Source organism: Sporisorium graminicola, chromosome SGRAM_11 (genome assembly GCF_005498985.1).
Source record: "Sporisorium graminicola strain CBS 10092 chromosome SGRAM_11, whole genome shotgun sequence".
Lineage (NCBI taxonomy): Eukaryota > Fungi > Basidiomycota > Ustilaginomycetes > Ustilaginales > Ustilaginaceae > Sporisorium > Sporisorium graminicola.
This window is the reverse complement of record NC_043721.1, coordinates 51,964-71,303: the sequence shown is the minus strand read 5'-3', so window position 1 is coordinate 71,303 and position 19,340 is coordinate 51,964. Positions and strand designations below refer to the sequence as shown.

The 19,340-nt window shown below is 58.3% G+C and overlaps 8 protein-coding genes across 8 annotated transcripts; 4 read left to right on the top strand and 4 right to left on the bottom strand.

The window, feature by feature from the left end:
* Positions 1-1,660: 1,660 nt before the first annotated feature.
* EX895_001328 (uncharacterized protein) lies at positions 1,661-3,479 on the top strand (the record flags this gene model as incomplete). The annotated part of the gene is made up of 2 exons (XM_029881927.1): positions 1,661-2,144; positions 2,332-3,479. The coding sequence occupies 2 exons, from the start codon at positions 1,661-1,663 to the stop codon at positions 3,477-3,479; spliced, it is 1,632 nt and encodes a 543-aa protein (XP_029741528.1).
* Positions 3,480-4,236: 757 nt separating this feature from the next.
* EX895_001327 (uncharacterized protein) lies at positions 4,237-5,100 on the bottom strand (the record flags this gene model as incomplete). Its single annotated transcript, XM_029881926.1, has 1 exon — positions 4,237-5,100. The coding sequence occupies one exon, from the start codon at positions 5,098-5,100 to the stop codon at positions 4,237-4,239; it is 864 nt and encodes a 287-aa protein (XP_029741527.1).
* Positions 5,101-5,547: 447 nt separating this feature from the next.
* EX895_001326 (uncharacterized protein) lies at positions 5,548-7,590 on the top strand (the record flags this gene model as incomplete). Its single annotated transcript, XM_029881925.1, has 1 exon — positions 5,548-7,590. The coding sequence occupies one exon, from the start codon at positions 5,548-5,550 to the stop codon at positions 7,588-7,590; it is 2,043 nt and encodes a 680-aa protein (XP_029741526.1).
* Positions 7,591-7,811: 221 nt separating this feature from the next.
* On the bottom strand, positions 7,812-11,831 carry EX895_001325 (uncharacterized protein; the record flags this gene model as incomplete). The annotated part of the gene is made up of 1 exon (XM_029881924.1): positions 7,812-11,831. One exon carries the CDS (start codon positions 11,829-11,831, stop codon positions 7,812-7,814), a length of 4,020 nt encoding a protein of 1,339 aa, XP_029741525.1.
* A 961-nt stretch (positions 11,832-12,792) lies between these two features.
* On the top strand, positions 12,793-13,562 carry EX895_001324 (uncharacterized protein; the record flags this gene model as incomplete). The annotated part of the gene is made up of 2 exons (XM_029881923.1): positions 12,793-13,363; positions 13,441-13,562. The coding sequence occupies 2 exons, from the start codon at positions 12,793-12,795 to the stop codon at positions 13,560-13,562; spliced, it is 693 nt and encodes a 230-aa protein (XP_029741524.1).
* A 217-nt stretch (positions 13,563-13,779) lies between these two features.
* On the bottom strand, positions 13,780-14,490 carry EX895_001323 (uncharacterized protein; the record flags this gene model as incomplete). Its single annotated transcript, XM_029881922.1, has 1 exon — positions 13,780-14,490. One exon carries the CDS (start codon positions 14,488-14,490, stop codon positions 13,780-13,782), a length of 711 nt encoding a protein of 236 aa, XP_029741523.1.
* Positions 14,491-15,014: 524 nt separating this feature from the next.
* On the bottom strand, positions 15,015-18,425 carry EX895_001322 (uncharacterized protein; the record flags this gene model as incomplete). Its single annotated transcript, XM_029881921.1, has 1 exon — positions 15,015-18,425. The coding sequence occupies one exon, from the start codon at positions 18,423-18,425 to the stop codon at positions 15,015-15,017; it is 3,411 nt and encodes a 1,136-aa protein (XP_029741522.1).
* A 448-nt stretch (positions 18,426-18,873) lies between these two features.
* On the top strand, positions 18,874-19,218 carry EX895_001321 (uncharacterized protein; the record flags this gene model as incomplete). Its single annotated transcript, XM_029881920.1, has 2 exons — positions 18,874-19,052; positions 19,149-19,218. The coding sequence occupies 2 exons, from the start codon at positions 18,874-18,876 to the stop codon at positions 19,216-19,218; spliced, it is 249 nt and encodes an 82-aa protein (XP_029741521.1).
* Between the last annotated feature and the right edge of the window lie 122 nt (positions 19,219-19,340).

Below are 19,340 nucleotides of genomic sequence, written 5' to 3'. Positions count from 1 at the left end.
GATTCAGCATGGGGCGCATGAAAAGCTGGTCATGAGGTCGACACAAGGAGGCACCAGACAGGGTTCAGACAAGCGTGCTACCACCTCGGGGTTGCTTTTCGGCGTTTTCGCCTGGAGCTAGCAACCTGCCCCAATGTTCGCTTAGATTGAGTGCGCGACACTTGGTTGCACCCGGCTGCTACACCACCTGTTGTCCATTGCGCCGATGCGATTGGCTCTGGGAGCAGACGCCTCGGCCTTCGTCGCTCTTGGTTTTTTACACGCGTATGCAGAGCTTTTGTTTGGACGTTGTCTTTCTCCCCCAACGCAGATTTATACCAGAACGCTTCCCCTAGCTTGTCTCTCTGCCTTTCTACACATCACAAAGAGAGCAGAGGCATGAGACTGTGATCATAGCTCTGATCGTGCATGCTTCCATGAAGTCTTGCTGTGCTGTCGAACAGTGAGATTGCGGAGAGTCTGCAATCTAAATGTCGTCGTGCGCAAACAATGCTTGGGTGGCAGGACGGCTTGTTCGCGGTGTTGGTCGCACTTCGACGGAACGGTCATGTACAAGAAGGGGGTTGTGGCAGTCTCCACCGGCCAACCCACAGTGTTTGAGTGTCTCGCACTTGGTCGGTATTTGCTGCACGGTAGCGGACAACTGCTCTCCGCTCCTGTGTGCCCTCGCTTAGAAATGGACCGCGGAGGAGCGATGCGGAGCTTGAAATCCCATCCAGAGAAGCCTTCGAGAAGTCGTAAATTGCCCGGTCTTGCTTCGTTTCGATGCGTTCGTTGCCCTGGGGCTAGGACAGGTTCCCCCCACCCCACGTTGACGGCACAGTAAAGGACATCTAGAGAAAAGCAAGGCTGGTCAAAAGACGCAGTCGGGTCAAGTTTGTGTACGCAGCAGCTTCTAGACATTGTGCTCGATGAGGCAGGATCGGAACTCGAAGACAGATGATGCTAGGAGCTCGACAGAGTGGGGCAAAACCTTGTTTCGCTCCATTTCCAGCAGCGAGCGAGTGGGTTTGTTGTCGCCAAAGGACGTATTCGAGGCAGGATACAGCAGCACATGTGGTGGGGTTCTGGCTCGAGTTCGTCGACACGTTAGCCGAGGTCTTGCCCTGACTCGTTCCTCGTTTGCCTGCCGCGGCGTCTATCATAGTCTGCTCAAATATTTCAGGGGCACCGTGAAGCCTGGTCAACGGCTCGCTTCAAGTGTGGAAAGACTCTGCTTGCATGATGCCGCAGGACATTGCAGCGGTTGGTCCCCCTTCGTCAACCAATGGTACCCCGCGCTTTTCGTCTGTCGTACTGTTCGTGCCCTGGCTCAAACCCTTCGATCTCGTGGCCATCTGTTTCTGGAGACTCCACGGGGTGTGGGGGCAACCCACTTGTGCGCATAGCGATCAGTGTACATACTGCTGTTTTGCCCTCTCCTGCTCCCGAAGCACTCTGGCAGATGTGGTGTGTCGTGCCTGTTCGTTCTTGTGACGGGCGCTCATAGGCTGCTAGTGTGCCTGGTCTTCTGTTGTCTCGACGGGTATATCCCATCTTTCGCCACAGAACTTGAAGCATAAATAGCACACTCCCAAACGTCAAGCTGTCCCCCGCATCCCCACGATCCCCACAATCCCACCTCTCTCCAGCTAGCTTGCCAAAGCTTTTCTTTGCCATCATGGCTCGCATTACCAACCCATATGTCCTGACAGCGTTGGCCTGTACCGGTGGCCTGTTGTTCGGCTTTGATATCTCTTCGATGTCAGGGATCATCTCATCCCCCAACTATCTGGTCTACTTTGGAGACCACACCAAAACAGTGGAATGCCCTGATCGACCGGGTGCACTCTGCAACCCAGGTCCCAGCGCCGACGTGCAGGGTGGTATCACAGCCTCGATGGCAGGTGGTTCCTTCCTCGCATCCCTCTTTTCCGGTCTGCTTGCAGACCGCTTCGGTCGCCGCTCAGCCATCTTCGCCGGTTGCTGCTTCTGGATTGTTGGCTCCATTCTCACGTGCGCAGTGCAGAACATCGCCATGCTCATCGTCGGCCGTATCCTGAACGGCATGTGTGTTGGCCTCTGCTCTGCTCAAGTTCCCGTCTACCTCTCCGAGCTGTCGCCCTCCCGCATCCGCGGTCGTCTCGTTGGATGCCAGCAATGGGGTGAGTACCTTTTAAAATTCATTTCCGCTCGAGTCTGTGGCTGTCCAAAACGGCGCCATCGTGCAGCACCCACGCGGACATTTTCAATCTCCCCCTCAAAACCATTATCTTGTTTCGATACTGACCCTCGGAACCATCTTGTCCTTGTTCTCCCTCTCTCGCGCGCTCTCTTTCTCTCTGTCGCTAGCCATCACTTGGGGTATCTGCATTTTCTTCTTCGTCTGTTATGGATGCAGCTTTATCGGCAACAGGATTGATGGCGAACAAGATGGACGAGGAACCGCCTCTTTCCGAGCTCCCTGGGGTATTCAGATGATTCCGGCCATCGTTCTCATGGCTCTCATCCCCTTTATGCCCGAATCTCCGCGCTGGCTCATTGCAAAAGGCCGCAACGAAGAAGCTCTCGAGATCCTCGCTCAGGTTCATGCCAAGGGTGACCAGGACTCGCCTTTGGTTTTGGCCGAGTACCGCGAAATCAAGCAAAACATCGAGGAGAGCACTGGCGAAGGCTCGGGTTACATCGACCTCTTCAGGCACGGCAACGCTTGGCGCACCCACATCGCCATGTTCACCCAGATTTGGAGTCAGCTCACGGGCATGAACGTGATGATGTACTACCTCACGTATGTTTTCCAGATGGCGGGCATCTCTGGCAACGTCGCCCTCATCTCGAACGGTATCCAGTACGTCATCAATGTCGTCATGACCGTACCTGCTCTGCTCTACGTCGATCGATGGGGTCGTCGTCCCACGCTCTTGGTTGGAACCACGTTGATGACCGTGTGGCTCTTTGCTGTTGCCGGTCTCATGGGTCAGTACGGTCACTACTTCCCGGACTCTGGCAACTCGGTCGTGCGCTGGAAGGTTGAAGGCCCTGCTTCCAAGGCTGTCATCGCCTGTTCATACCTGTTTGTTGCTTCGTTCGCCCCGACCTTCGGCCCGGTCTCTTGGATCTACGTTCCCGAACTTTTCGGAAATCGTCTGCGAGGAAAGAGCAACTCGGTCTCGACCGCCAGCAACTGGGCTTTCAACTTTGCCCTGGGCTACTTTGTCCCTCCCGCCTTCCACAACATCCAGTGGAAGAGCTACATCATCTTTGGCTGCTTCACCGTCGCCATGACGATCCACATCTTCTTTGCCTTCCCCGAAACGGCGGGTAAGACGCTCGAGGAGGTCGACGAGATCTTCCAGTCCGGCATCCCGGCGTGGAAGACCAAGCCGGGCTCCACCCGTCTTGCAAGAGACATCGAGGCGGTCAAGGCCGAGATGGCCTACACCCAGCAGGCTGGCACTCCGGCAAGCGACTCGGCCGACGAGAAAGAGCTCAAGGCGTGAGCTTCCGAGCTTTGCAGCTTTCGCATTTGCTTCTCATGGTGCTTCGGAACTCCAACGTGCACGAAAAAGTTAGTGTTACACCACGACTTTTTATTTGATTGGCGCTTCCGTCGAGAGCGCCTTTGTTCGCTTGGTCTGCCAAGGTCTGTCCTGGTTTTGTCTCGACTCTGCCTCCGTTCACCAATGGAATACCACAACCACGCTGTAATGCAGTATATACCTTCTCATGGGAATGAATTTTGTCAGCAACCGCGCGCGGAGAACTCACTCCAACATGTGTGTGTGCGTCACTGCGTCCAACGTGAGCGAGGCCTTCAGTAAACGGAAAGATCGCGCGAATGGCCTCAATCACAGCCTTGAATTCTCTAGTGCTGACGGGATACATATCAGCAGATGGACGACGAAGTGCAATGGCACAATCGCCAATGCAGAGTGACAGACCAGGCTTGGAGCCTGAATGCCATGGTTCAGCAGCAAGGTTTCCGCTCGGCCATCATCAGCGAGAAGTTCGCGAACGCGCTAGTCACACAGTGCCGCACGACGGCCCAAACCTTTCTCGCGCTGGCTGCGCAATCAATTGCCGGGAGTTCAACAAGCAGTGCACCAGGGACAAGGGCACTCGGACCCAGACCTGAGCGCTAGAATGCAAGTGCATTGAAGGTGATCAAGCTTCGAAACGGATTAAGCCAGGCATTGAACAACGACTGCGTTGTGGGTTGCACTGTGGGTATTGAAATTGCTCGTAACATGTCGATGGTCATGCGCCATCTTGCGATCTCTCCTCTGCTTGGACACTGACACTGTTCGCTACTGCACTCGAACGCCCTTCTTGATGATCAGCTGCATCCACATCTGCGGCTCTGGGCTGACTCCTCCAGTCGCCTCCGGACTTGCCGCTCTTCCAATCGCGCTTCGCCTCATGCCTATCGGCATCCTCGCTCGCATTGCCATCAGACCCCTCTGCAAGCGACTCACCCTGCTCGAGCGCCAACCTTTCCTTCCAGCCTAGTCTCTTCTTGACCCCCTTGGCTGTGTCTCTGCCTTCTTCCTTCCTCTTGCGTAATTCGACGGCCAATTGATGGTTCAGCTCCTTGCGTATCGGCCTGCTTGCGTATCTGAGATGCATAAAGTTGCAGAATCCACCCCTGTTGCACTCGTTGGTCTCGTTCTGTCGGCAGCACGCCTCCTGAAAGTCGGTCACGGGGCTCAACTCGGCGAAGAGCGGCTTGCCGTCGTACCACCGATCGTTCAACGCATCCACCGCACGCTGAGCATCGGCCTCGTACTTGTACCTCGCATAGACATTGCCAATGAGGTGGTCACCCACGTTGTCGCAGACGTGCATCTCGACGAGTTGACCGTACTTGGCAAGTTCGACAAACATGTCTTCGTAAAAGGCGTCGAATTGGGACTGAAGCTCGGTGTCGGTGATGGTGCAGTCCTGCTCGTGATGGCGAGGATTGCGGTAGACATTGGAGAGGAGGAGTGTGCACGAGTATGGAGGGCGGATGTGTTTGCGCGAACATCGATCGCCGTGTCGACAGGCGCCGATCTTGTAGTAGAAGGAGCAATTGACTTTGTCCTGCTCGGTGCCATAGATGGATGCTAGGTAGGAGGCCATCGTGGAAGGTGATTATATAGGAAGCAAGCAGAAGCTAAGTGAAAGCGAGTCTCGCTGTCGAGCTTGCTGCTGTATTGCAGAAGATGATTGTCCAGTGGCGGTGGTAGTGGTGGTGGAGGAAGAAGCGGCTGAGTCTCAGTTGGCGAGAAGAACTCAAGTCGTGTCAAAAAGCGCGGCCAGCCAGCCAGCCAGCCAAATCAGAAAAGGGTCCAGCACCGAAATCCGAGTTCAGTCCTTTGTCGGCCGGCACGAATCCTGTTCGAAAGGCAACTGAAAGGCAACTCCACAAAAAAGAATCAACTAACTTAACTCTCCGTGTGCCGAGAAGAAAAGCAACGTTTTTTGAAATTTTTCGAGAAAGCTTTCGAGTGCAGAAAAGGGTTCTCTGCTTTGGACCTCTTCAGTTCGCCACGATCATCGTTACCAATCCACAGCAGCAGAGGCGACATGTCGGAAGCCTCATCGTCCAAGGTCAAGGCAGACTCGCTGCTGCCACCCGCACAGAAGGCCGCCGCATCAACGCCATCAGCGGCAACCAACGGGCAGACCAATACCACTTCCTCGCTCGCCACAAAGCACGGCATCGAGCTGCCCTCGCAAGAGGACGCAGAGCGACTCGGATTCAACGTCTTCTCCCACATCCTCGACCCGCGTCTGCTACGCGCACTTGCCGATCTTGGCTTTGGCATCCCGACTCCAATTCAGCAAAAAGCCATCCCGCTCGCACTCGCTGGTAAAGACATTCTCGCCAGAGCACGCACTGGATCCGGAAAGACGCTTGCATACGGTCTTCCACTGCTCCAGAAGGTGCTCGATGCCAAGAGTGCCGTTGCCAAGTCAGATCCCAACCATCAGCTGACTCGTGCCCTCGTGCTCGTACCGACGCGCGAGCTTGCCGAACAAGTGTTCCGCCATCTCTCCGTCATCATCGAGTATGTTCGGGACGACATTCGACTGGTCAACGTGGCGAGAGAGGCGTCTGACAAAGTGCAGCGTCTGCTGCTCAGCGAGAAACCAGATGTGGTTATCGCCACGCCGTCCAAGGCACTCAACTATCTGCAGAACGGATCACTCGACCTAAAGACAGGAATGGAATCGCTCGCCATCGACGAAGCCGATCTCATCCTTTCCTACGGACACGACGCCGACGTCAAATCCTTGCTCGGCGGCAACTTCCTTCCCAGCCACTTCCAGTCATTCCTCATGTCTGCCACCATGACGTCGGACGTATCCAAGCTCAAAGGCCTTCTGCTGCGCAACCCGGTCATTCTCAAGCTCAACCACGAAGACGAGTCGGCGTCCGGTTCCAACCTCGTGCAGTTCTACACAAAGACGACCGAGGAGGACAAGTTCCTGTTGGTCTATGTTATCCTCAAGCTCAAGCTGATCAGGGGCAAGGCAATTCTGTTTGTCAATGAGTTGGAGAGGGGATACAGGCTGAAGTTGTTCCTGGAAAAGTTCGGACTGCGCGCGTGCGTGCTCAATGCCGAGCTGCCGATCAACTCGAGGTACAGCATCGTGGAGGAGTTTAACAAGGGCAAGTTCGACTACATCGTTGCTACGGATGAGCCCACGGGTGGCAGTGGCAAGGTGGAGGAAGATGACGAGGCAGAAGAGGAAGTGGCAGGCGAGGAGGAAGATGCAGAGGAGGACGCAGCAGAGGGAACGGAGGGCGACACCAAGAAGCGCAAATCCAACGACGAGAACAAATCGAGCAAGAAGTCCAAAACTTCCTCGACTCGTCCGTCCAAACGCACCAAGTCGACCGCGGCGGAATACGGCGTCTCGCGCGGTGTCGACTTTGTCAACGTCTCTTGCGTTATCAACTTCGATCTGCCCACCAGCATCGACTCGTACATCCACCGAGTCGGCCGCACGGCCCGTGGTGGATCCTCGGGCACATCACTATCCTTCGTCGTGCCCTCCTCCGAAGTCGGTCGTTCGAAATACCTCTATTGCTCGAGCACGACACGCGACGAAGCCATGTTCAAGCAGCTCACGCGACCCTCTTCGCTCTCGCTCCTCGGCGGGACGCTGCAGGAGTGGAACTACGACGCCTCGTCCGTCTCCGGATTCCGATACCGCGTCACCGACACACTCAAGAGCATCACGCGCGCCACGATCCGCGAGGCACGCGTCAAGGAGCTCAAACACGAGATTCTCACCTCGAGCAAGCTGCAGTCGCACTTCGAGGACCACCCGGACGATCTGGCGTATCTGCAGCACGACAAGGCGCTGCTCAGCAACCGCGCGCAGCAGTCGCACCTGAAACACGTCCCGCAGTACCTCGTCCCCAAAATCATTAATCCGAGTAGCGCCAAGTTGACCGGCAGTGGTACTGGCGCGTACAAGGGGTACGTACCCAAGGCCAAGGTGGACGACAAGAACGGCAAGGCCAAGCACGGCAAGCGCAGCAAGACAAAGAGCTCCAGTGCGTCGACGCGGGGCAGGAAGAAGGTCGATCCACTGAGAAAGTTTTCTAAAAAGTAACTTGAACTGAACGAACGCATCACACACCTACTGCTTCTCATCGCCATCCTCATTTGTAGAGCTCGCCCCGCAATGCACACACATCCTTTCCACACACACTGTCAGACACGCACTTCACAGCTCTTCCGCAATCCGGTGATCCCGAGAATCCATCTGTACTTCTAATTTCTGAACGAGCGTGCTCCCATCCCATCTCATCTTGCACACACCAGCCTCCCCACCTACTCCCAAAACAACCTCCCCCTCTCCTCGCCCTCGCCTCCGCCCTCACCCAACCCTACCACGGCCGACAACGGAATCAAGCTCGTCTCGTGCAACATGACCTTGAGATCCACGCGCTTGTCGCCACCCTTCTCCCTGCCACCCTCCACCACCGACCTGTACCCGGCCAGCTGATCGATCCTCTCTTTGGCCGAGCGCCTGCCCTTGGACTGCGCATACCCGGGCTGCTTGAGCTCGACACTCTCGACGACGAGCGACACGCCGTCGTGCGAGTTGCCCCAGGACCGCGACTTGATGCCGCCCCGCTGACAGCCCTTGTACGCAATGAGTTTGGGCGCGATGCGCAGGATCACCGCCAGGTCGCACGAGTTGGTCGCCGCCGCCCTCGCTGGCTGTGTCGGGTCGGAGGGGGCGGAGGAGGGAGCGGAGGAGGCGGTGAGACCGTTCCATGCGCGAGCGGCACGTCCGGGAGGCACCCAGGCGGGGATTCCTTCCGCTTCGAGCGAGGGCCCTTCGACCCAGCCTGCGTGCACGCACATGGCGAGCACGTCCGAGTCGTCGGTGTACACGTCGGTGCCCCACAGCTTGCGACGCAGCAGCGGGTTGAGTCGCCAGAACCGCCACGGCGAGCCGCTCTCCCCACCCGCAGCTTGCGCCGTCTCAGCAGCAGCAGCGGCATCATTGCCCTCATTACCACTTGCGCCCTGTTTCGCCGCCTCTCCCTCCTCAACAACCGCGACATCGGCCTCCTTCTTCCCCTCCTCGCTCTGCGCCTCCCTCTCCTTCGCAGCTGGGAGCTTCACCCCAAACAATTGCGCCTCCGCCACCTTCTCTTCCACGCGCATCTCCAGACTCATCCTCGCATGCTCCTTCCCCCTCCATCCCAGCTTCCACCCATTTCCCACCCCGTTCAACGCACTCTTACCCGCCTCCGCCTCCAACACCTCCTTCAACGCATCGCCCACCTCGCACCTGCCCAAACACTCGGCCTCCAATTTGCGGTACGCGTCCCAGTGCGGGCCAGTGCCGCGGCTGCCGCAGCTGAGCAGGTCGCCAGGGATGCGCACTTCGAGTGTGGAGCCGACATTGCGCGCGAGCAGCTCGGCGGGGAAGAGCGGGTCGACGGTGGGGTCGTAGATCCACGAGCCGAGGTGGCGCACGGGACGGCCTTTGTCCATGCCGATGAGATGGCGGGGAAGCGGGTCGATTGGGGTCTCCACGATGGGCAAAGTAGGAGTCTGTTTGGCGACGGGAGCGGACGCGTCGGCACTCGATGCGGCTGGCATTGCTTCGTCGGGTTGCGGAGCTGTCGCTCCGGCGTCCACGTTGGAGGCAGGAGGAGCTGCCGCCGTCTCACCAGCATCCTCGGTCGCAGGTGCAGCAGCGGCGTCGGCAGCAACCGCAGCAGCTTGTCCAGTCACCTCATCCGCACCCTGCCCCTCCTTCTCTCCCGCAAACACATCCAACGGCAACCTCTCCGCCCTCCGAATCGCCTCATCCCGCTCGCACAACTCCAGGTACAGCCACACCGGCTCACTGTCCACCCTCGGCCCCGCATTCGGATCCCGGATCACATGCGGCTGGTGCGGCACCAACGCTTCCGCACCAGGCCCCATCCCGCCACCTCCACCAAACATGGCCGGATGAATCGCAGGAGGCAGCGGCATGCCCGGCGGATACCCGATGGCCGCGGCCGCAGCGTGAAAATCGGCCATGTTGGGCGGACGTCCGTAGGCGGCTGCCTGCTGCTGTGCTGTTGCGATGAGTGCTTCCTCGAGACTGGCAGGTGGGGGGCGGATGTGAGGCGGCAATTCGCCGAGTGCGCCTGGGTGCATTCCTGCGGCGGCAGCGGCAGCAGCAGCGGCGTGAGCATGGGCATGGGCTTGAGCGTGTGCTTGTGCCTGTGCTTGCGCTTGAAACTCTCGCTCCTTCTCGCGCTCCAACGCAGCCATCTTGTCCGCCTGCTGCTTCTCGCGACGACGTTCCCTGCGTTCGCGTTCCTTCTCCTTCTCGCGTTCCTTCTCCTTTTCGCGCTCTCGCTCGCGTTCGAGCTCCCTCTCCCTCTCCCGTTGTCGTTCTCGCTCCAGCTCCTCGATGCGCAGCCGCTCTCGTTCACGTTCGCGTTCCATCTCGCGCTCCCTTTCGCGCTCGAGCTCGAGTTCGCGTTCGCGCTGCTCCCTCTCCCTCTGACGCAGACGCTCGCGTTCGTGCTCTGCTTCAAACTCGCGTTCCCGTTGGAGTGCCATCTCGCGATCGCGCTCACGCAAGTCTCGGTCAGAGGTACCCGGTCCCCCGTAGGGCGGCATCGACGGACCACGATGAGCCTGCGCATCGCGGAACGAAGGAACCCCGCGCTCGCTGGTGGGAGAGAGAGGCACTCGACGCGGCACAGAGTCGAGCTTTGCGGACGACTCGCGAACAGCCCCACCCATGGGAGGCGGAGGGCCCTGGCGAGGATGGCGCTCTGGGTCAAAGTGAGGCGGCGGCAGCGGGCCACCTCGTTCATCTGCGCGACCGGCATAGCCACCAGGTCGAGATTGTGCTGGCACCGATGATTCGCGCGAGGCGTTGGCGCTGGCACTCGACTGCGAGCCAGCAGGCTTGCCTTTGTCCTTGCGTCGATCGCCGTCACGGCTCTGTGTGGGGCTAGCAGGCGGGTAAGGCAGAGGAGGCGGAGGACCGCGATCGTCGTACGCTCTAGCGCTGGCCGATTTGGAGGAAGGAGGGCCGAGGAGACCAGAAGGAGGGCCTCGGGGTCCGTAGCGGTCGTAGACGGGATCGTCCATGATCATGGGTTCGCCATGCATGCGTCGACCATATCGATCACCAGCCATCATCTCGCGATCCCGTTCACGCTCTCGGTCGCGCTGCATCAGCTCGCGCTCGGACACGGGGCCATCGTATGGGCCGTACGAAAGGGGTGCACGCATGCGTTCGGGCGAGCGGACAGCAGGGGGAAGCATGCCGCCGTGGCCTCCTGGGGGCATAGACCCAGCCCTGGGATCGTCGTAAGGACCTCCGGCGCCAAGGTAGGGTGCGTGTCGAGGAGAGCTCTCGGGACCCATGGCAGCGAGAGGAACGTCTGCGCTTGGCTCACGGACGCGGCCACTGACAGGACCGGAGCCGGAGCGACTTGCGTGACCGGGGACAGGGCTTCTGCGGATTGGCACAGAGGAAGCGTACGGGTCGCGAGGGCTGCGAGAGGGCTCGCCGGGCACCCCGGAGGGCGGGCCACCGACGGCGTATCGCATCTCGCCACTGGGAGCGCGGCCGTGCTGTGTGGGTGGCATGTCCGGGCCAGCACCAGGTCGTTGGGAGGCTCTCCACCGCATCTCGCGTTCGCGTTCGAATTCGTATTCTCGCTCGCGCTCCCATTCGCGTTCTCTGTGGTAGGCAGAAGCAGCGTCGTCCGAGTCGCTCCACTTGCGACGAGGAGGCGCGGATTGAGAAGATGGACTCGTAGAAGGATGTCCATAAGGCGGGATGGGAGAGCGACGGCCGCCACTAGGGTGAGGTTGTGGATTAGGTGGAGGTGCAGTGCGAGAAGAAGGTCCACCGGGGTAGACAGGCCCAGCACGAGCACGATCTCTTTCGCGCTCCCTCTCCCTCTCCCACTGCTCGCGCTCGCGTTCTCGCTCTCGTTCTCGCTCCCATTCCCATTCTCGTTCACGGTCGCTGCGCGGTGCTCTTTCGCGTTCGCGATCGTACATCATGTGCCTGGGATCGGACTCGGGAGCACCAGGTGGGCCTAGAAGCGAATTCATGTTCATAACGTCGGATCGAGGCGAGGGGGCTGTAGCTGGAGGTGGAGGTCTCCAACGGTCTCGTGCTGGATCGTCCATTGAGGTGCGAGAGGGTGGCCTGAGAGGTGGTAGAGGGTGACCTGTAGCTGGAGCGCCGCCGCCTGCGCCTGCGGATGGGGAGACGGGGTAGCTGCGTGATGAATGGTAGGAGGAGGAAGAAGCTCCCGGTGGAGATCGTTGATGGTGAGGGGGCGGTGGTTGTGGTGGTGGTGGCATCGTGGCAAGGCTTGTCTTGATCCGAATGTAAGGTGAGGGTATGCGAGATCAGCAGGCTTTTACTAGTCTAGAATCAAGAGCGGGTGGTTAATGGCGATGGAGCAAGGTTGCTCCACAATGACAACGACGCTTGATGGTGGATGATGGATGGTCGAGAGGGAGTGTGGAGACCAGACGAAAAGAAGAAGAAAAAAAGGCCGATACTGTACCGCGCGCTGGCTGTGACTTCTTTGGCAGTTTTCGCCGGTCTCGAATGGAGACAGAGCGCACGCGCCCAAGCCACCCGACACGATTGTGGGTTTATTTTCCCACTTTGCAGTTTCATGCAGTGCAGCAGTCTGTGTCTTGTCAATTGCAGCGTCGTGACGAAAGGGGCCTAAACAGGCACTCCGCCAGAATGATTGGCTGATCTTCCTCGCCTGCAAAATATTAAAAATGAAAATGTTTAAGACGAGAACTGTTAACTAGACGAGCTGCAAGCTTCCATGGCCGAGCCAGAGCCGCGTGACTGACACACATGTTGCAAAACGGAAAGCCCAGCTCAGTGCCCGTAGTGTCGCACTCAAACATTGTCGTAAAGAGGCAAAAACAGTCTTCCGCACAGGACTGCGCAGATGGGGTTCAATGCACGTTGAGCAAGCACAGTGACGACTCCGAAATGAAGCCGACGTCCCGCGCCTAAAGTTGTTTGGTGGGATCGGCAACGGGCGCCGAGAAAGATAGCGAGCGAGAAAGGTCCCTGCAGAAACAAGCTCGAGATGCGCTGTGTGCTCTCAGGCCAACCAGATTCCCGATCGGAAACTGCCGATTTCAACGTTCCCACCCTGCTACACTTTCGAGATTCACATCGTCACCTTTCCAACATCACAACCTGCTCCTGTTGCAACATAGCACTTGCTCACCTTGGCATCGGAAGCAGCGCCGAGAGAGCATCAGACGCCAGCTGAAACGGGTTCCCACGATGGCAGCCACGGCGTCAGCAGCCACACCACCAAACATCGGATCGTCCTCCGCAACCGCCGCAGCCGCGTCCACCTCGCTCAGCTTCCGCTACCCACCGATCCACGCCTTCCCGCCGTTCTATACGCTGCAGCACAACCCGGTCTCGCGGGGACAGCAGCTATCGCAGTGGCGCTCCCTCATCCTCGACTACTGTCGCCATCATCGCATCTTCGCCCTCTCCCCGCTTCCTTCTACGTCCGATCTCAGCAGCACACCAAGTAGCGGCGAGGCAGCCGATCCGCACAAGACACTGTTCGCCAACCGCTCAATACAGCGCTCTCTGTCGCCAGAATCAATACGACAAGTGCTGGGTGATTTGGTGGATCATAAGCAGGCGGTGTGGGAGGATCAGCTTTCCGGTACGGCCAAGTCGAAGGGTGCGGTTGACAGCAATGCGAAAGCGTATATCTATTGGAAAACGCCGGTGCAGTGGGCAGATGCAATCTACGAGTGGGTCATGGCAACAGGACAGAACAAGAGCATCATGACGCTCTTCGAGCTGAGTCAGGGCGAGCTGGTTCAAGGTCAAGGTACGTTCCCCCCTAGCTCTCCTCATACTTTGAACAAGAGATCCGCAACTGACACCGCACTTTGATCTCAAATGCAGACTTTTACGAGCTTCCCACGCCCTTGCTTCGTCAAGCATTGAAGCATCTCAGCACGCAGGGCAAAGCACAGATCTTTGCCGGCTCAGAGGCTGAGGACGGAGAAGGTGTCAAGTTTGTCTGAATGTAGACGGCCTTCGATACCCAACACGCAAGCAGCATCAGCAGCAGAACCACATTCAGTGTTGACCAGTCTGTGCGATGCACTCTGCTGAGACACAAGTAAGTTGAGCTAGGTATTTGATTGCAGATTGAGTAGCATTGGAAGGAAAAAGCGGGTTGAGGGTAAGGCTCCAGATTCCGAGGGGGAAATGATTCGTCGTCGGCTCTAACCATCCGCATCAACCGCTGTAGTATCGGTCACCGTAGTCACCCAGACCAGGGATGATGTAACTCTTTTCGTCCAGACGTTCGTCTACCCAAGCCGAGATGACCTTGACCTGCGGGAACTTTGCATACATGTTGTTGAGGCCTTCTGGGCTGGCGATAAGATTCAAGAATAGGATCTGTTCCGCCTTGACGCCGTTTTCGATGAGCACTTCGATCGCCTTGATCGCACTGCCTCCTGTCGCCAGCATGGGATCCAAGAGCAGCACCCATCGGTCGGCGATGTCTTCGGGCAGCTTTGCGTAGAACAGCTTGGGCTTGGCGGTCTCTTCGTCGCGTTGGATGAGGATCTTGCCGATGCGGACGCTGCGGCAGCACTCGCGAAGGCCGGCCTCCATCGCTTCACCGGCGCGCAGGATCGACACGCCGCAGATTCGCCCCTGGAACGACACCCCAGAGTACTCGAACCCCGTAGGCGTCATGACCGTCTGCGGAACAGTCGGCAGGTGGTTCAGCCCCTCCTCCACCAGCAGCCGAATGATGCGATCCGAGTAGAAGATGAAATCGGATCGAGGCGTAGAGGCGTCGCGAATGATGGTGAGCAGCGCATCCAGCTGTGCCGTCTGTGGAAGTCGCGATGCGTTGGGTGGCAGCACGGGCGACGTCTGTGCCTGGCCCGCACCGTTCTGCTGCTGTTGAGCAGCTGCGGCTGTTGTCGATGCCATCTCGGATGTCGCAGATGCACTGGTGGTGGGAGCGATCGCAAATGTGGGTCCCTGGAATGAGATGTCGAGGATCCGGAGAGCAAGACTGTGCGAGAGGATCCAGGTGGGTTGTGCTCCTACGAATGATGGCGGTGGTACGACGGCGAGAACGAAAGGGTCCTGGGTTGAAGTGCTTTTTTGTGCCTTGCGCTTCCTGCGGCCTCCTCCGGTTCAAGAAATACTGCAAAACTCAAACTCGCAAAACCGTGCGCCGAGTCCAACAACAGTACGGCCACTCGGATCCTCGGAACAGTGATTTTTCTATCCACAGCTGCACGACATCAGCCTCAACAGCACACCACCGAAAGCAAGCAGAGATAAGCTTTCCAACCGGCAAACTCAATGAGCAACCACAGGGGTTACAAGGCGATAATGCAACAATGCAACGCGAAAACTGCCTAGAGCGCATCAGCTTCGGTTCTATGATTGGAAGCGTGGCCGAGATTGGATATTGCCGTATGAGATGGATGCCATGCAATTGCAGCCTACACAAGGAAATCCAGACAGCCGCGACTGCATCCTCTCCACAGAATCGGAAGCAGATCCTTGTTCTCGAATCCGCCCATGGCTCCGAGCAGACTCGGATGCTGTGACGACGCGGCTCCCCCTTCAGCAGCTTCAGCAGCAACAGCTGCTGAGGCAGACGATGAATTGAGATCCTCCTCGAGCTCCACCTGCGCTTCTCCCAACTTGGCTACACGGATACCCCCAATGTGCGAGATCCACTCGAGACGCGTCTCGCCCGCGTCGCTGAACACGGGCGCCTGTCGATGCTCTTGTTCGCTCAAAGGCCAGTCCCGTTCCGCTGCCTCTTCTCCCCAGCCCGGTCCGGAAGACGTGCTGCGATGCAGTCCTGAAGCAGAAAGTGCAGACGAGCTCGAGAAGCCACGCACAAACTGCGTGCTCGCCGGCCTTGTCAAGCCTACACGATCCGCTCCCATCGCCGGCCGCGAAGACGGCCATGTACGGCCGCTCAGACCTGACGACGTGAAGCTCCTCTGAGAGTGTGGTGCAAACCTCACCTGCTGACCCGAAAACGGCATACTGCTGCTGCCGCTGCCACTAATCTGTGATTCAGGTCGCGACGGCATCGAAGAGGTAGACAATGAACCAAATCCGGCAACCGTGCCGACGGAAGACGACGCTGAAGAGGACAAGGGTGACGCGGGTGCTGCACCGCTATCCGAGCTTGCGGCCGTCGAGGGCACCCTCTCCATGTCGATCGATCCTGTCTCGGCCTTGGCGCCGCCTCCCAACGTGGTGCCGAGACTCGAGACGCTGCTGGTGGATCCAAAGCCACGCTTACCCCGGTGCAGCGCAATATCACCCGTGCGCTTGACACCCTGAGACGACTGCGACTCTCGCGAGCCCTCTTCGCAATGCTTTGGATTAGGGCATCGCGAGAACCATGGGTTTGTGCAGGCATCATCGCCGCGGTCCAACGATCCGGGCACCTCTACGCCACCAAACACGTCGTACGAATCGTCTTGCTCGTCGTGCGACGCTGGCACTTTGCCTCGTGACACTTGTGCAGCATTGGCGTTGGCATTGGCTTCACTGGCGGGAAATGCGTCGACTGCAGATTGCGTGCGCGCCCAACCATTCCTTTTGGCAGCGACGGTCGAGTTGCTGCGCATCCTGGCTCTTGTGCCCCAGTCCTGCGTGGCACTGCGACGGGCCGCTTCCAGCAACGGTATGAGACCATGGCCCAGCTCTCCCACCAAGCTCTGCAGCGTACCATTCTCGTATGCCTCGAGCAACGTCGGCACCCTCTTGCCAAATTTGCTGTCTTCGGGCCCACCGTTTGAGCTGAAGCTTCTAGTTCGCGATGCGTTGGAGCCAAACGACGCAGTGCGATTTCGTAGCTGCGCTTCAAAGAGTGGAGTTCCGTTGCGCGAACTGCTCCGACTGGCGTTGCTGCTTCGTCGACGCAGAGGGCCGCCCGAAGTCTGCACAATGGGAGACAGGAATGGCGATGCGATGCCCTGCGCCTCGGCTTCAGATACATCGTACGGACTCAGCAGTTTACGAATGCAGAGCTCTCGCAAGCTCGGCAGACCCGAGACGGTCTTGCTTCCGAGCACACGAGACCGGCCGGCCACTTTGCCTCGGGAGGAAGCGTCTTGCTCTGTGGACGGGGTCAGGTCAAACAGGTTGGCGGTGTCTTCGTCAAAAGCGGCTTCGAGGATGCGCTGACGTTGACGCTCTTGCTCATCTTCCGTGGTGGGTTCGGACTCTGACGGCGCAGCCTCGGCATTGACGGTGTTGTCGCCTGCGTCGGTTTCGTCAGCAGTCGTATTGGCATCGTCGCTGCTGCCATCAGCTTCATGGTCCTGCTCGCTGATGGAAGCATAGCTGCCGCCTCGGAGCTGGTCAATGCCTCTGGCTAGGAAGCCTTCCACTTGCATTTCCGAACGAGTGCGGTCGAATTGCCTCTGGTCTCGAGCCGAACTGGGTGCAGGGGCACGAATGAGAGGTGGGGGCTGCTGGGACATGGGGATGAAAGCGTCATCGTCCCCGACGGAATTGTGCTCGGCCCGGACAGGTGTCATGGACGATGCATCGTCGGTCTCGTCAATGTCGTTGAGCTCTGCGAGCTTGTTGAGCGAGTGTTGCTGGCGAATGCGTGCTGCACGATGGCACAGAAGAGGTCGGACCGTGAGCACGCCCGTCTTGGGTGGCTTGACAAAATACGGATTTGGGAACCAGGTGAAGACGTCGAGCTTGAGACGAAGAATCTCAGCAGGAAGATATTGGAGCTCGTTATGGGCGATGTGAAGCTCGGAGAGATTGTGCAAGTCGCCGATGGCAGGTGGCAAGAACTTCAGCTTGTTGGAACGCAGCGAGAGGACGCGCAGGTTCTGGAGCTGGAAGAGGGCGCTGGGTAGACGGGTGAGAGCGTTGGAGCCGAGGAAAATGCTGAGCGTGGCCTGGCGGTCGCGGTGATCGCGGTAGGAGCCTGCGGAACGGGAGCTGAGTGTGCTCATGGCGCTCTGAGTGCGTGCGAAGGACTGAGCACGGCTGAGACTGGGCTGGAAGGCTGACTGGCTGCGCGACAAGGTGCGCTTGGTTGAAACATTGTTGGTCCTCGACGATGCCGAGTCGTTGTGGATATGGGCGCTAAAAGGGGCGAGGTAGGATTCGTGGCGGACGAGACCACCGGTCTTGGACTGAAGCAAGCTTTGAGGTTCGGGAGAAGCTCGCTCTGGCGAGTCGTCGCGGTCGTATCGAGGAGGTGGGAGGGCGACGAAGCGCGAGAGGTCGGCGATGGTGGGGAGAATGTCGGTGATGTTTCTGTCGCTGAGATCAATCATGCCTTGCTTCGAACCCTGTTTGGGCTGAAAGATGACTTCGTCGACCACTTTGCTCCAGTATTTTGCGATGCGAGACCACCGGTAAGCTTGCTGCTTAGCCTCGTCGTCGTCGTCGCGGTGTTGCTTGCGCAGCGCCTCGCTTGTTGCTACCACCTCGTTGGAAGATGCAGGTGAAGAGTCAGATGCGGAAACGCCGGCGGTCGGAGAGATGGTCGATGCTGCTGGCTGAGGCGTCAGGTTGGAGGAAGTAGAATGCTGCCTAGCTCGGCGCGTGGCGGTGAGGAAGGGATCGAAGCCAGTCTCGGGATGAAGCTCTTCGCTGTGGTCCGAGAGGAATCCGTCATCGGAAGAGTCGGCATCGTCGTCGTTGACTTCGTGCTTCGAGTGCGAGTGTGATCCGAGCTGGAGAGCGGATGCAGAGGATGACGAGCCAGGGGTGTGGGAGGAGAAGGACGGCGAGCTGAGATGGAGCTGCTTCCAGGCTTCGGAAAGCACGATGGGCGAACGAGACTGGGCTGGCGTGGAGGCTGAGTCGAGCTTGGAGCTGGAGCTGGAGCTGGCCAGAGGGCTGACGGGCTCCATTGTTGCCGTGTCCATCGTAGCAGTCAGCGTAACCCTCGGCGAGGTGATGATAAGCGGAGAGGAAGAGAGTGGCAGACGAAGAACTTGCTATTCCCCCCATGTCGAAGGCACGCGACGACGCCCTTTCCTCACCGTCCCCACCGACAGTCACCGTCTACAGTCACAAAAATGCTTATTTCCCACAGAGGGTCGCGTCATTTCATTGTCTCGCACCTGTGACTTTGTGAAAGAAAATTAATAGAAACTGGGAGAAAATAAATAAAATAAGATAAGGCAAGACGAAATCGGCAGACATCACACGCAGCAAGTGTTGGTCTTGAGACGCGTCGCATTTCGGCTCAGGGTCCGACGACTTGGCCTCTCTTACAGGCGGCTGCTGCTGTTTCGTCACCAAAACACGCCTTTGATCTTGACCATCACCACCGCTTCTGTCACCACAATCGCAACCATGATCCCACAAGTCTCATCAAATGCTGCACCGCTGACAACAAAGGAGAGGCACTACGCTCAACTAGCCGCCAAGCTAGGCACGCTGGCCAGCTCGTTCGAAACCACCAAGCAGCATCTCAACCTGGCAGCAGAGCAAGCCTTCTACATGCGCAAACTAGGTCTCGCGCAAGCATCGACGTGAGTACCGATTTTGACCTCTGACACGATGTCGTTGTGCTGTACACTTGACACTGACGCTCCTCTATGCGTATCCGAATTATGATCGGAAACCAGGTTCATGGCGGTGCTTCACGAAGTGGATCGAGAGCAGGAGGCGTACCCGAATGGCGAGGCCCATCAGTAGACTACCGTTGAATCTCCCGTCGCCAACTAATCAGCGTGACGGGCTGGACGGACAGTAGCTAGACATTGCATCGCACTAGAAGCTGCACCTCAGCTGACCACAACCTTCATGCCTATCGACTG